The sequence below is a fragment of the Phalacrocorax aristotelis genome, chromosome 3 (genome assembly GCF_949628215.1).
Source record: "Phalacrocorax aristotelis chromosome 3, bGulAri2.1, whole genome shotgun sequence".
NCBI classification, from domain to species: Eukaryota; Metazoa; Chordata; class Aves; order Suliformes; family Phalacrocoracidae; genus Phalacrocorax; species Phalacrocorax aristotelis.
Window position 1 is genome coordinate 6,893,060 of NC_134278.1, and position 12,696 is coordinate 6,905,755.

A 12,696-nucleotide genomic window follows, 5' to 3' on the forward strand; every position below is an offset into this window, starting at 1 on the left:
CACGGCTGAAGCAGCCTGAGGCAGGCTTGCGGCAGGGCCTCGCTGCCGGCGGAGAGGCGGCCCCTCAGGTGCCCCTGCCCCGCCGGGAGGCTGGCTGCGGCCGGGGAAGGCCGTCGGACGGGGGCTGCCCCCGGCGCCCCCCCGGTGACTGCAGCCGCTGGCGGCGGCCTCGCACCCCGCCTGCCGTCTCAGGGACCGCCGCCGCGTCAGCGACCGCCCCACCCCGCCCTCACACTGCCCTCCACGCTGGCCAATAGCCGCCAAGCCCTGCGCGCACGCCCCGCCCCGGGTCCGGCTCTGGCCAATGGAGGCTAAGCGGGCTTGGAGGGCTCTCCCCTCGCCCCTCCTCCCCGCCGTGCCGCTGCCATACGGCCGGCGTGGAGCGCTCCAGCGCGGGCGAGGGAAGAGCCAGTGGGCTCTGGGCTGAGTCCTGCGGTTCCAGCGTGCCCTGCCGATAATCCTCCTCCTTGTGGCGCCTCCGAGCGTCCGAGCAGTCTCCATTTAGCCGGCCCGGCCCGATGTATTAGCCCGTTCCGCCTCTCTTATGCGCCCTTACCCCCCCTTCCCCCCGCCGCGGGGAGCAAAATGGACTCGACCATTCGGGCAGCCGCATAACTGTTCCCCGCGGGTCACGCGCTCGGCGCGTGTCCTATGAGGGCGGGTGGCTATTTAGGCCTCCTGAGGAAGGCGAGGGTGGTGGTGGCAGCTGCAGCCTGAGCTGTGAGAAAGGGATGCTCAGCCCTGGTGCTTCCGTGGCCCTGCGGGTCTGTGCGGTGGGCCTGCGCCCAGAGGTGCCTGTCATACGGCTGTGGGGGCTGCTGGGGGAGCGCAGCGCTGACTACGTCCGCCTTCGCCATGAGATCCAGGCAGCTGTGGGGCCACGGCTGGCGGCTGTCCCAGGTCCCAGTGGGCCAGTGGCTGGTGGGGCTGAGCTGTGCACTGGAGAGCTGGGTCTGGTGGAGGTGGTTGGGCTCTGGTACCGCTGCTGTGTGGTGAGTCGCTGTGGCCAGGACTACCGTGTTTTCCTGCTTGATGAGGGCTGCACGGTGGTCACGTCTGCCTATTACCTGGCGCGAGGCCGCAAGGAGCTCTTCCACCTGCCACCGGAGGTGCTGGGCTGTATTGTGTCTGATGTCATGCCTGCTGGAGGCCCCAGGGTGGCAGCCTGTGGGGATGCTCCATTCTCCACTTGGACAGTGGAGGCTATGGAGTTTCTCAGCCATCTGCATGGCAAAGAAGTGTCAGGCCTGGTGCAGGAGGTGGTGACACCACAGCTCATAGTGCTTGAGCTGCCCCAGCTTGCAGCCCAAATGCATCACCTGGGCTTGGCCAGGCAGGTCTCTCCCAGTTGGTTCTTTCAGGTGCTCAGGTGCTGCCTAACTTATGGTCACTTAAGGAACCAGCTCAAACTGCAGCCTCCAGCATGCTCCCTTGTAACTTCTGCAGCACCACAGCTTCTCCATGCTTTGCTCTCATGTCACCCTGTGTCACCTGCCTTGGATTACTTCTACCCACGGCTTCATCCAGATGTGACAGTGCCTGTCCTAGTGACCCACGTCTCTGACCCACACCTCATCTACTGCCAGTTGCAGAGCCTGTCCCAGGAAATCCGTTGCCTTTCTGATACCATGCGCCATGCTTATGACCGGTGGGAGCAGGACTTACTACCCAAAGTGGGCTCACCCTGTGCTGCCCGTGGCATAGATGGCCAGTGGTACCGTGCGCTCCTGCTGGAGCTTATTGCTGGGGAACAGGACCAGCAAGTGGCTCTGGTGATCTTTGTGGACTATGGCAGGAAGGAGACTGTGACCAGAGCTAACCTGCGCCATTTGCCTGTTGAGTGTTTTCGCATGCCTGTGGTGACTTATCCGTGTGCTCTTCAAGGTATCTCAGATGGGGGTTGTAGCTGGTCCCCATCGCAGATTGATAAGCTGAAAGCATTGGTGCTAGGCAAAGGAGTGAGTGCTCACATCAAAGCCTTTAACTCCTTCGAGCATCTCTATTATGTGAGCCTGTATGGGGAAAACAACATCAACTTGAACCATCTTTTTGGGGTGCAAGCTTGCTGTCTGGTGAATAGCCATATGCAGGTCAGCCAAACTGAGGCTCAGGAGCAGGTGGAAGTAGAAGAATCCACAGCTGAAGAGCTGGAATTGCCACCAGGGACACCTCTTGATGCTTTAATGCACAGAGATTTGGCTTCTGCTCCTGTAGTTGGTGTGCGTCTGAAGTTGGGTGTGTTCCATGATGTGCGGGTCTCCCACCTCCAAGACCCATCCGAGTTCTGGCTGCAGCTCCATGAGCATCGTCGGCTCCTCGGGCAGCTGAGGCAGAGCATGTGGAATTTTTACTCCCACGCCACGAAGCTGGATGGTGCTGGTTGGGACTTACAGCCTGGAACCCTTTGTTGTGCCAGTGGGACCGAGGGTGCCTTTTATCGAGCAGTGATCACCAGGGTACTGGACAGTGGGTTAGAATTACACCTGATGGACAGAGGCAATACGGAAACTGTAGATCGGTGTGCGGTAAAGGAGCTGCTCCCTCAGTTCAGGGAACTACCTGCTTTAGCTCTGAAGTGTTGTTTGGCAGGTATCTCTGCTCTGAGTGGGAGTTGGAGTGATGCATCACTGTCTGCCTTCAGAGAGATTGTACTGAACAAGGGACTAAAGGTTCATTTTTTGAGTGTGCAGGGTGACAAATACATGGTTGAAATTTTCGACCCGTCCCAATTAGGAGAGAAAAGTGTAAGTAAACTCATGGCCCAGGGAGGGTATGCTGAATACCGGAGGTGTGAAATACCTGAGACTCTCGAGAAATTGTCTGATAAAGCTGTGAGCCAGACTTCTTCCCCAGCATGTGCTGGGGAGGAAAAGCAAATAAATGCAGAGAAGAGGCTCAGAGAAGAATCTGATCTAGAGAGAAGTAATACAGCACTTAATCCTTATGCAGCTGTGATGGTCAGAAAGCACCCTGTTGGTGTTGTTCACAAGTCTAAAAGTAGTGAATCTCTGTCTGCTCAGAAGAATGAGGGTCAGGAAAACCTGCCTATCTCTTTGAGACAGAATTATGTGGAAATGAAGCCAGGTTTCTCTTATGGAGGTCAGTTAGAAGTGGGAAGTACAGTTAATGTCATTGTGTCATATGTTGAAAATCCTAGTTATTTTTGGTGTCAGTTAAGTAGAAATTGCCATGACCTTAAGGTGTTAATGGCTGAAATCCAGGATTATTGTAAAAATTCATCCCCCCTGTATGCTTGGCCAGATTCTGTATGTTTAGCCCAGTACTCAGAGGATGAAAAATGGTACAGGGCTTTAATTATTAGTGAAGTTACTTCTGCAGAAAAAGTAGAAGTCATATATGTTGACTATGGCAACAGAGAGCTGGTTTCTCTAAGAAACCTCCGTGCAACTACTGAACACTTTCTTAAGTTAGAGGCTCAGGCTTTCAGGTGCAGCCTTTACAACTTAATCCAACCAAATGGTCAGGATCCTTTTGCTTGGGATGAAAAAGCAATTAAGATTTTTCAGGAGTTTGTTGATACTTCATCTCACTTTGAACTGAAGTGTACAATATTTGCTTTGGCTTCGATAAACAGTAAGGAGCTATTTAACGTTGTAGATTTAATGACACCTTTTCAGAGTGCTTGTCAGTTTCTGACCGAGAGAAGTGTGGCCAGACCTGTATCTCCTCAAAAGCCTCTAGTATCCTCAGTTCAGCTTCATTCTTACTATTATTCTATGCACGGTATCAAAATTGGGAATGAGGAAGATGTTTATATTACGCATGTTGAGGATCCGTGGACATTTTACTGCCAACTTGAAAGATGTGCAGGTGTTTTAGCACAGCTTACCGATAACATCAGTCGCCTAAGTGAAACAATAACCAGCTTAGAAACCTCGCAAAAGTCTGGGAGCTTGTGCCTAGCAAAGTATACTGACAATCACTGGTACAGGGGAATAATTATTAAAAGAACTCCTAATACAGAAGTCTTCTTTGTGGATTTTGGGAACACAGAGACAGTAGAGAAAGATCATATGCTTCCTTTACCCAGTGATGCTTGTGATGTCTTGCTTTTGCCAATGCAGGCCATAAAGTGTTCCTTATCTGATATATCTAATGTTCCCAAAGAAGCTACAACATGGTTTAAGCAAGCTGTCCTAGAAAGGCAATTAAAAGCGATAGTAGTAGCAAAGGAATCTGATGGTAAATTGTTGATTGAGTTGTTTGATGGTAATACTCAAATTAATGCAAAACTGAAGGAGTTAAGCTTAATAAACAGTACAGGAGTGTGTAAGCGTGTAGCAAGTGAAACTTTGTGCTCTAGAAATATAGATGTGAGTGAGAGCAATGAGACTGCAGAGTGCCCTTTAAATGCAGGTAGGCCTCTTGAAAGAAAAAAATGCAGATCAGAAGCCCAGGGAGGAGGGGGAAGTAGCAAAAGGCAATTCAAAGAAGATGTAAACATTTTCCATCCTACTACAGAGGGAGATCTGGTGGCTGGATTACTAGAATCTGATGAAATGCTTAGCAGTAAGAAGGATGCTTCTCTGTTAAATAAAGTGGGGGAGGAGTCTCTGCTCTCCATCCAGATGAATACACAGTCAGATATTAAATCTGATGCCGAAGGCAGATGTATAACGCTTAAAAATGTATCTGATCTCCTGCAGCAGAAGATAGTGCCAGCTCTTAAAGTGTTAGTGTATGTGTCTCATGTAAACGATCCGTCAGATTTTTATGTTCAACTGGAAAGTGATGAGGCTCAGCTTAACAGCATTTCGGAATGCTTAAACAATAGGACACAAGCAAAGAACCCTTGTGGACAACTCTTCCAAGCAGGAGACTTAATCTGTGCTGTTTATTCAGAAGACTCTCTGTGGTATCGAGCTGTAGTAAAAGAGAAGACTTCTGACAATTTGATAAGTATACAATATATTGATTATGGTAATACTTCAGTAATTAATGTTGATCAAGCAGACAGACTCCCTGAAAACTTGTTATCTATTCCAGCAATAAGCATTCACTGCTTCCTAGGCGGACTTAAATGCAAAAAAAGTACAGACTGGGCAGAGAAAGCAGTGCTTTACTTCACCAGAAGAACAAGTGAAGTTCTACTAACGTGTGAATTTGTAGAGAAGTTTGAGGATAAATGGGAAGTTATTCTCAGTGACAATCAAGGTATAATAACAGTGGATTTAGCTGATGAAAATCTTGCAACTAGGGAAAGATCTTGTTCAACAGAAACACTTGAGAGAGAGGACAGTGATATGGTAACTGTGTGTGAGCCTTTGCCTTCTCAGGCACAAAATGAAATTTCCAGTGTAACTGATTGTAAATCACTTATCTGGAAGTTTCCAGAGGCAGGTCAGACTGTAAAAATTTATGTCACAGTGGCAAATGGTCCAGAATATTTTTGGAGTCACAGTGTGGATACAGATGATCTGAGCTACATAGAGGAAAAAATAGAGGAAGCTGAAAACCTTGGACTAAACTCTTTTAATACAAGATCTGCAGTCATTCAAAATGGTGATATTTGTCTAGCAAAATATAGTCAAGATGGAAAGTTCTACAGAGCTAAAGTCAGCAGTGTAAAAGGTGACACTGTAGTTGTTAGACATGTGGATTACGGAAGTGAGGAAGCCGTTAGCATGGAGATGGTCAGACAGATTCCATGTGCATTGCTCAAAGTACCTAATCAAGCATTTGCTTGCTGTTTGTCAGGTTTCAATCCCTCAGAGGGCTCATGGCTTACTGAAGCAAAAGATAAGTTTTATGACATGACCAAAGACCTCTTATTAGAAGCTGAAGTAATAGAAACTTGGGAAGATAAAGCTTTTGAAGTCCCTCTGTCTGTTGTCAAACTGGAAGCTTCTGGCAAGAGTATTAATGAAGAGATGAAGTCTTTTTGGAAGGCTAATAAAGGAACTGGTGGTAACACTTTCTCAAACCTTGAGAACCCTTTAAAGGAAAACAGATGTTCAAACAATGATATTGGTCTTTGTCTCAAAAGAGAAACTACTCCTGTTTGTGGATTAGCTCAAGAAGAAAGTGAAAGTGCTTTACTTTGCTCCAAACCTTTCCTGGGTGTAACTTCTAGGTGTTCAAACCCTGTAGAAGCAAATGTGTCAGTGGGAGCCATTGAGTATATGTCTGGGAAGGCTGATGATGGATGTGAAACAGCTGAGCATGAGAGCAACTTTGATAAAGAGATACCTCTATCTGAAGGAGAGAGTGATAACAATGTATTACTAGAACTAACAAGAAGCTGCAGTTTGCATGTTTTAGGGAGTGAAATAAAAGCTGCAGAACAAGAGTTATCTGAAGTACTGTTCCGAGAGGATGCTGAGCTGAAAGCAGAACTGACAGGCAGTGTTTCAGCAGCCAGCCTTTTCCTAGGAAACAAACAAAAAGAACTGCAAAGATTGCTGGCACTCCAGGTGCAGTCATCTTCCAGTGATGAAATGGGGACAGTAGTAGAACTGGATCAATTACAAATGCAGTCTTCGTATGATGATCTAAAAGAGTTCATGCTGGAGCTAGAGGCACTTCCAGTGCAGTCCTTTGGCAAAGAAACAAAGGAAGCTCTGGAAACAGTGTCACTTGAAATGCAGACAGCTTTGGGCGGTAAAGCAAGAGTGAAAGTGTCAGAACAGGGATTGTTTGAGCTGCCGGTTGTGAGTGAGGAGACAGGGGAGTTGGCAGCTTTGAAATTCCTTGAAGTCTTACCATCACTTAATGAGAAAGACAACTTGGTGCCGTCAGTTAGTGATGGTCAGAAGACAGTAGAGCTGATTCCATCTGATGTTAAGCTTGCTTTGGGAGAGAATGCAAAGAAACTGGAATTTAATTTGTCTGGAGTTCATAAAGCAGAAGCTATACAAGAAGATTGGATAGAAGTAGAGCCTTTTGCCCTAAGGCTGCCTTCATCTGGTGGTAGACCTGAGAAACAGCTGGACCTGAAGACCCATGACATGCTGTCAATGCTAGGTGCTGAAATTGAGCAGCTTCTGGAACTGGTGCTGCCTGATGTGGAGCCATCCCAGGAGGATAGGGAGGAGGACTTGTTAGGGTTGGAACACAGTGCACTGCGAAGTTCTGCAAATAGTGGAAGTCAACTGTCTTTTCTTAGAAAAGACTTAACGACTCAGAGGCCTGTTTACACTGTAAAATCACGTGACTGCAAAGTTGAGAAACATAAGGAGTGGCAGAAGAAGAAAGATGACTGTTATGTGGAAGAATGGATGAAACAAGACTTGAATGACTCATTTAAAGAATGTGGAAAATCACATGTGCAGTCTTCAGGGTGTAAGCCTGGAGATGAAGGAATAGAAGAAAAGCAGAATAAGAACTTGCCTGACTGCGGTGCAGGTAGAGTATCTGATTTTAAGGAGTTAAACAATCAAAATGCTGTGCACATTGAAACGTGAGAATAACTTTTTTTTGTACGAACATGATTTTTATTCCCTAATAAGTTACTATATTAGTGTTAATGTCAGTATGCTTTAATGGGTTATGGACATCAGGCTAAGTGGAATATCTCATGCATTCTGTGACAGTCGAATGGCATCTAATCTTACTTTGAGAGGTTAATAATTTTTATGATTGGAAATGTTTTTCTGAACAAGAAATGTATTTTCAAGATGGGTCACAATGACAGATTTTTAATTTTCAAATACTTATTAAGCACAAGTACTTTGGAGGGGACAGGGGAGGGTGGAAGGAGGGCTGTGAGGCATTTGAGGTTTTTGGAGGGGTTATTTTTGTGTTTTGTGTGTTTTCCCCTTTTCTTCCTCCTTCATTGATACATCGTCATTTTTGTAGAACACAATGAGTATACTTGTAATCTGAAGGGCTTCGCTGTTGGTTCCAAATGTGTGGTGTGGACCTCTCTAAAATGGTGCGAGGCTCGCATTTTGGAGGTATCTGAAAAAGGTACCAGGGTAAGTTTGAATAATCTGTCTGCATTCTTAAGATTCGGTCCTTCTTTGGTCTTCCTCCAAACTTTGAATATTTTACAGAAGTCTGTTACAGAATTTAAGACTTAGTATTGCAAAGGCTGGTTCTGGACTTAAAGACTACATAGAAACAGCAGTGTCTCAAACCAAGTGGATGCTGTATGTCTGCACTTAATATTCCCTTCACTTCTTATTACCCTTCATTGACTAGGAAGACTGAAGGATCTGGCTCCAGTTTGAGATAGAACCACACACATGAGTATGTATCTGGCCTGCAAGTTAATGTTCTGCTATGGAGCTGTGTTATCATTAATAGCTCATGAAATTTGGCATTATTTAATAATGTTTTGATGAATTAGTGCTAGAACAGTAGAAACTTGGGAAGAAACTTACATTATACTGTGATTAATGAATACACAGCCATTCCTACTTCAGTGAAAAGCGTACTGAATTAGTGGTTGGTGGGAGTTACCTTTAGCAGTAGATTATAATCTAATGGGCTGATCAAGATCTACTGCTGTTTAAGCTATGGGATAAATGAGAAGCCTTCCTGCAGTTCAGGGGGAGTGTGTGTATATCTACACATATGCACAGACATTATACTTACATAAAAGGGTCTTTAAGTTGTAATTTAAGGTTGCAAATCCAAAAGATAATTTCATAAAAGTAACCTCTTTGAAGATTGAATGCCTGAGATCGTGGAAGCCAGCTTTTTTGCTAGTAGATTCCTTAGGTATCTACAGCTAACCTTGGCTGTATTCAGATGAGCGTCAGGTATGTGGTGATAGCCCTATTTATGAGTTTCCTACTAGTTCTGGTCTAGTAGGTGTTTTCCAGCCTTCCTTTCTCACACCATACTCCAGCTAGAAGCCCAGGAGATCCTTGAGCAGATTCAGTAGTGATATTCAGCTTTATTAGAGGTTAACTTGCTCTTCCTTGCAAGATCCAGACTGAAAGCCTTCTGAAAGGCAGGAAGTTCTCAATTCTTTTTTCCTACTACTATGTCTTATTTGCTGAGTGTATTCTCAGGATCCACTGCTGTGCTAGATGTGATTTGACCCTGTCTGTTACAGGTCTTGAATCTCTCCAGTGGTGATGAGGAGATTGTGGACCCCGTGAATGTCTGGAACGGTATTCCTGACTGGGCTCGCGGATCATCTGAGGTATGGCAGTGTGGTGGAGGACTGGGCAGGACAGTACTGATTTTTAGAAAGGGTGCTCTGATTTTACTTGTGATTCTTCCTGTGTCATCATGAGAGTAGAAAGGCAAAGTATCATTAATCTAAATCTGTGCATTCATGCCAACTGCTAGAAACACAGAATTTTTCTTTAAGACATCATATTGTCCTTCCTTCTCTAATAGATCTCTATGGAGACTATAGAAATTTGTATAAATCTATTATACAACTGACACTATATAAATAGTTCACATAAATTGATTTATATAAATTGTCAGCTATTTGGCCTGAGGACTGTGAATTTAGTCTGGGAATAGATTAATGGAAACAGCTCAAAGGAAGAAATGTTACTGGAAGATTACTATTAATCAAGAACTGTAGGAGAATGCTGATGATATGTGGCTTTTGACAGCTCATGCTAATAAAAAATTGAACTAACTGGTAAATCATGAAAAATACTTCTGTTACAAAGTATTAGGAAATGATAGAAGGTTTTCACCAGTGTTCTTCACGAAGTACCAAAGAATGAAAACCTCACGCCTGGAACCCAAAACTCAGGCATCAGCCATGCTACTGGCAATAACAGAATGAATTTTCAGTTCATTCTTCACATGCAGTTTTCGCATCAAAGCAAAAAGTGGTCAGAAGACTCCTGTAGTGAGTTAGAAGGGGGGAAAACAGTGATAAATAAGAGTCCAGCAGTGCTGATGTAAAAAGTTAGTCTGGTATTCAAGGAAGCACCTCAATGGAAAACTATCTTGGCAGTAGTGCCAGCTCCCTGACGGAATCCCCTTCTGTTCAGGCAATAACCCCTGCAATAGAAGACTCGCAGTCCTTGCCAGAGGAGTCCTTACTTCAAGGTAAGTCTACCTGAAACCTCCCAAAGACGTTGTGTACTCAGTGTTTGGATGCTTTATAATTTTCTAGAAAATGCTTTATTTTAGAAAATACAGTTGTAACACTTCTTTTGAGCTTCAATACTGTAGTTGTAATTTTCTTAGCATTAGCTTATGTACTGTCAGTTTAATGGTGAATACATGCAATGAAAGCTGCTACTCTGTCTTGATTAGAAATCAGTTTAGTATTTATTCATTCAGCCTAGTGGAATGAGCCTCCTGAGGCAAGGTGAGTGACTGCTAGGCAGACTCTACTAGGCATTGTAGTTTGGGATTTGAATGCCCCAATCCCTTAACAGATCTCGATCTATGAATCTAAACCCATAACAACACCATCTTAGTTGTTGTAGGGACAGTTTGTGAATAGTGCGTGTAGTTCTTTATTGTTACTTAAAAATTTTGAAGTCTTACTGGTGAACACCTGTGTACCAAAGAAAATAGTACAGGTTCTTTTTCATTATCTATTTCTATAATCTATGGAATCAGAGTGGTTCTGGTTGAAAGGGGTCTTTGGAGGCACTCAAAGCGGAGTCAACTAGATCAGGTTGCTTAGGACCTTCCTTTCAGGTCTGGAATCTATCCAAGGATGGAGACTCCAGAACCTCTCTGGGTAACTTGTTCCCATGTTTGACCAGTGGTTTCCTGATGGAGACTGAACTAAGCTTAAGCAGAGATAGCATGGTGTTTTCAGTGATTGAATTGGTAATTGTATTTCAGTAAAATTGTACTGAAAGATGTCTGGTTTACGGGTAACAAATAATGAAGCCTGCAAGAGAGATCTTGTTACCTGTTGGGCAAAAACGTAGTTAAGAGAACTTGATTAAAATGTTAAACTGGTGAATCTACAAATTCTCCCTCAATTGCATCACTCAAATGCAGGATTATTCTTGATCTTGCTATTTCTGCTCCTGATAATACTTTTACAGTTTTTACCACTTTTAGTTTTTTACCCCTCTTTGTTTGCTAATTATTGTCTGAATTTGCCCACTGTCTGTGTTCTTGAATACTTTTCGTGGTATTGGTGTACCCACCCTCTCAGCAACAGCACAGAAAACAAGAGCTAAGGCCATGCAACCACATGGCACAGAACTGGATCTTGCTGCACATGTGGGCCGCCGTCTGGAAAGGCAGCCTGAGGAGAAAGTACCTGATCCACAGGATGCAGAAACTCCTGCAGTGGCTTATGCTAAGCCCACTGAGGGGTGGAGTGGCTGGAAACCATAACTGAAATCTGGGAGCACTGCTTCCTTCTTCTTGGGCAGTTACATTGTTTCAACCGTCTTATCCTTATAGGATAGCTTTGTGTAAGTGTGGTCTTTTAATATGGTCCAATATATTGATGACACTTAGTCTGAAGCCTTGTAGAGCTGTGACTTCAGATATTAATGCATCTGTACATGTTTCTAGAAACGTCTTGATGGGTCTAATCTGTTCTTTTTCCCTGTAGAAAAGCAAACTGACTGCACTTCAGATTTAGCTGAACATCCTCATGTCCTCCAAAGCTCCTGAAACCGAGTGATATGTTCACCACATGAAGCTGAACAAGTACCTGTGTACACAAACGTGTTTTCATGGGAACAAGAATATAAGCAAAGCACTGCCTGTTGTTTCTACCTAACTGAGCAAATGCCTGTCACTACTGTACTTCCCTGTCAAGGAATAGTGCTTGTTGGTAGACTGCTACTGCCAGCTTGGCTTCTTATAGCTGTACTTTCTTTACTTAAGTAAGAATTTGCCTCTTGACTGGCACTTCTTACTGAATGTGTCTGTGCACTAGCTCGTATCTCACTGTTGGTGGGTGGTTCTTGAACAAAAGTTTCTTGTGAGTTGCTGTATAGGCTACTGTGTTGCACAATACTGCTTTCTGATGTTTGCTTTTTGAAAAGTCGCATTGTTAAGTGTGGGGCTTTTCTTTTTCTAAGAAAGGTTGAGGGTATCTTTTTCTTTGGGGGGGAGGGGGGGGGGAGTTTTTTTCCCAGTAGGGGAACACAGTTGTTTTGGGTTGAAGTCTTGCATTTGGTGCCGTTATAAAGTAATGGAAGAAGCTGGAATAAAATTTTGGCTGGCATATAATGATCAATGTTTCATTAATGACTTGTGTTCTTTCCCTATGCATAAGCGCAAATGCTATGTGCATACCAAGTGTCTTTAACTGTACTACTGCAGCTAGATGTAGCTATGCACATTTTGCAGTTACCCTAAACAGCTCTCTAGAGTACTGTGAGGTATGGTGAATGCTTTGAAACATCACCCAGTCGTGTACAAGACAGAACTTGCACTTATGAGATGGCCTTAATTGCACTAATGAAAGATGAAGCTTTTCCTATAAATATGAAGCAGACCGAGCAGAATGGTTTTGCTGCTGCATGTGTACAGTACAGTAAGGACTTCTCCTTATAACAGCTGCAGCTTATCTCACCTTTTACTTTCCACCTCATGTGTTCAGAAAGGGTTTCTATTTTCCAGTCCTGTTCCATGCTCCTGTACAGCGTAGGTTCATCCTCCTCTTCAGAGGCTATGGATTTTTCATGCTGCCATAATGTTTTAGAAACCCAAGATCTCTGACAATGTAATAGTCTGGCTGAGTATGACCGTAGATCTCAAGTGTTAGTGCTCACTTCGTAACAGACACTTACATGTTGATTCCCTTAATAGAGACAATACATGATG

At 44.5% G+C, this 12,696-nt stretch overlaps 1 protein-coding gene across 1 annotated transcript; it reads left to right on the plus strand.

The window, feature by feature from the left end:
* The first annotated feature begins 731 nt into the window (after nucleotides 1-731).
* Nucleotides 732-11,974, plus strand: TDRD6 (tudor domain containing 6). The gene is made up of 5 exons (XM_075086654.1): nucleotides 732-7,365; nucleotides 7,819-7,937; nucleotides 9,026-9,115; nucleotides 9,933-9,990; nucleotides 11,474-11,974. The coding sequence occupies exons 1-5, from the start codon at nucleotides 732-734 to the stop codon at nucleotides 11,533-11,535; spliced, it is 6,963 nt and encodes a 2,320-aa protein (XP_074942755.1). The 3' UTR covers nucleotides 11,536-11,974.
* The last annotated feature ends 722 nt before the right edge of the window (nucleotides 11,975-12,696 follow it).

Bases quoted from the DNA above. Each gene is read 5' to 3' on its own strand.
- TDRD6 (XM_075086654.1), top strand. From the start codon at position 732: ATGCTCAGCCCTGGTGCTTCCGTGGCCCTGCGGGTCTGTGCGGTGGGC. The intron at 7,366-7,818 runs GTAGAGTATCTG...TCATTTTTGTAG, and splicing joins CTTGCCTGACTGCGGTGCAG to AACACAATGAGTATACTTGT. The intron at 9,991-11,473 runs GTAAGTCTACCT...TTTTCCCTGTAG, and splicing joins AGAGGAGTCCTTACTTCAAG to AAAAGCAAACTGACTGCACT.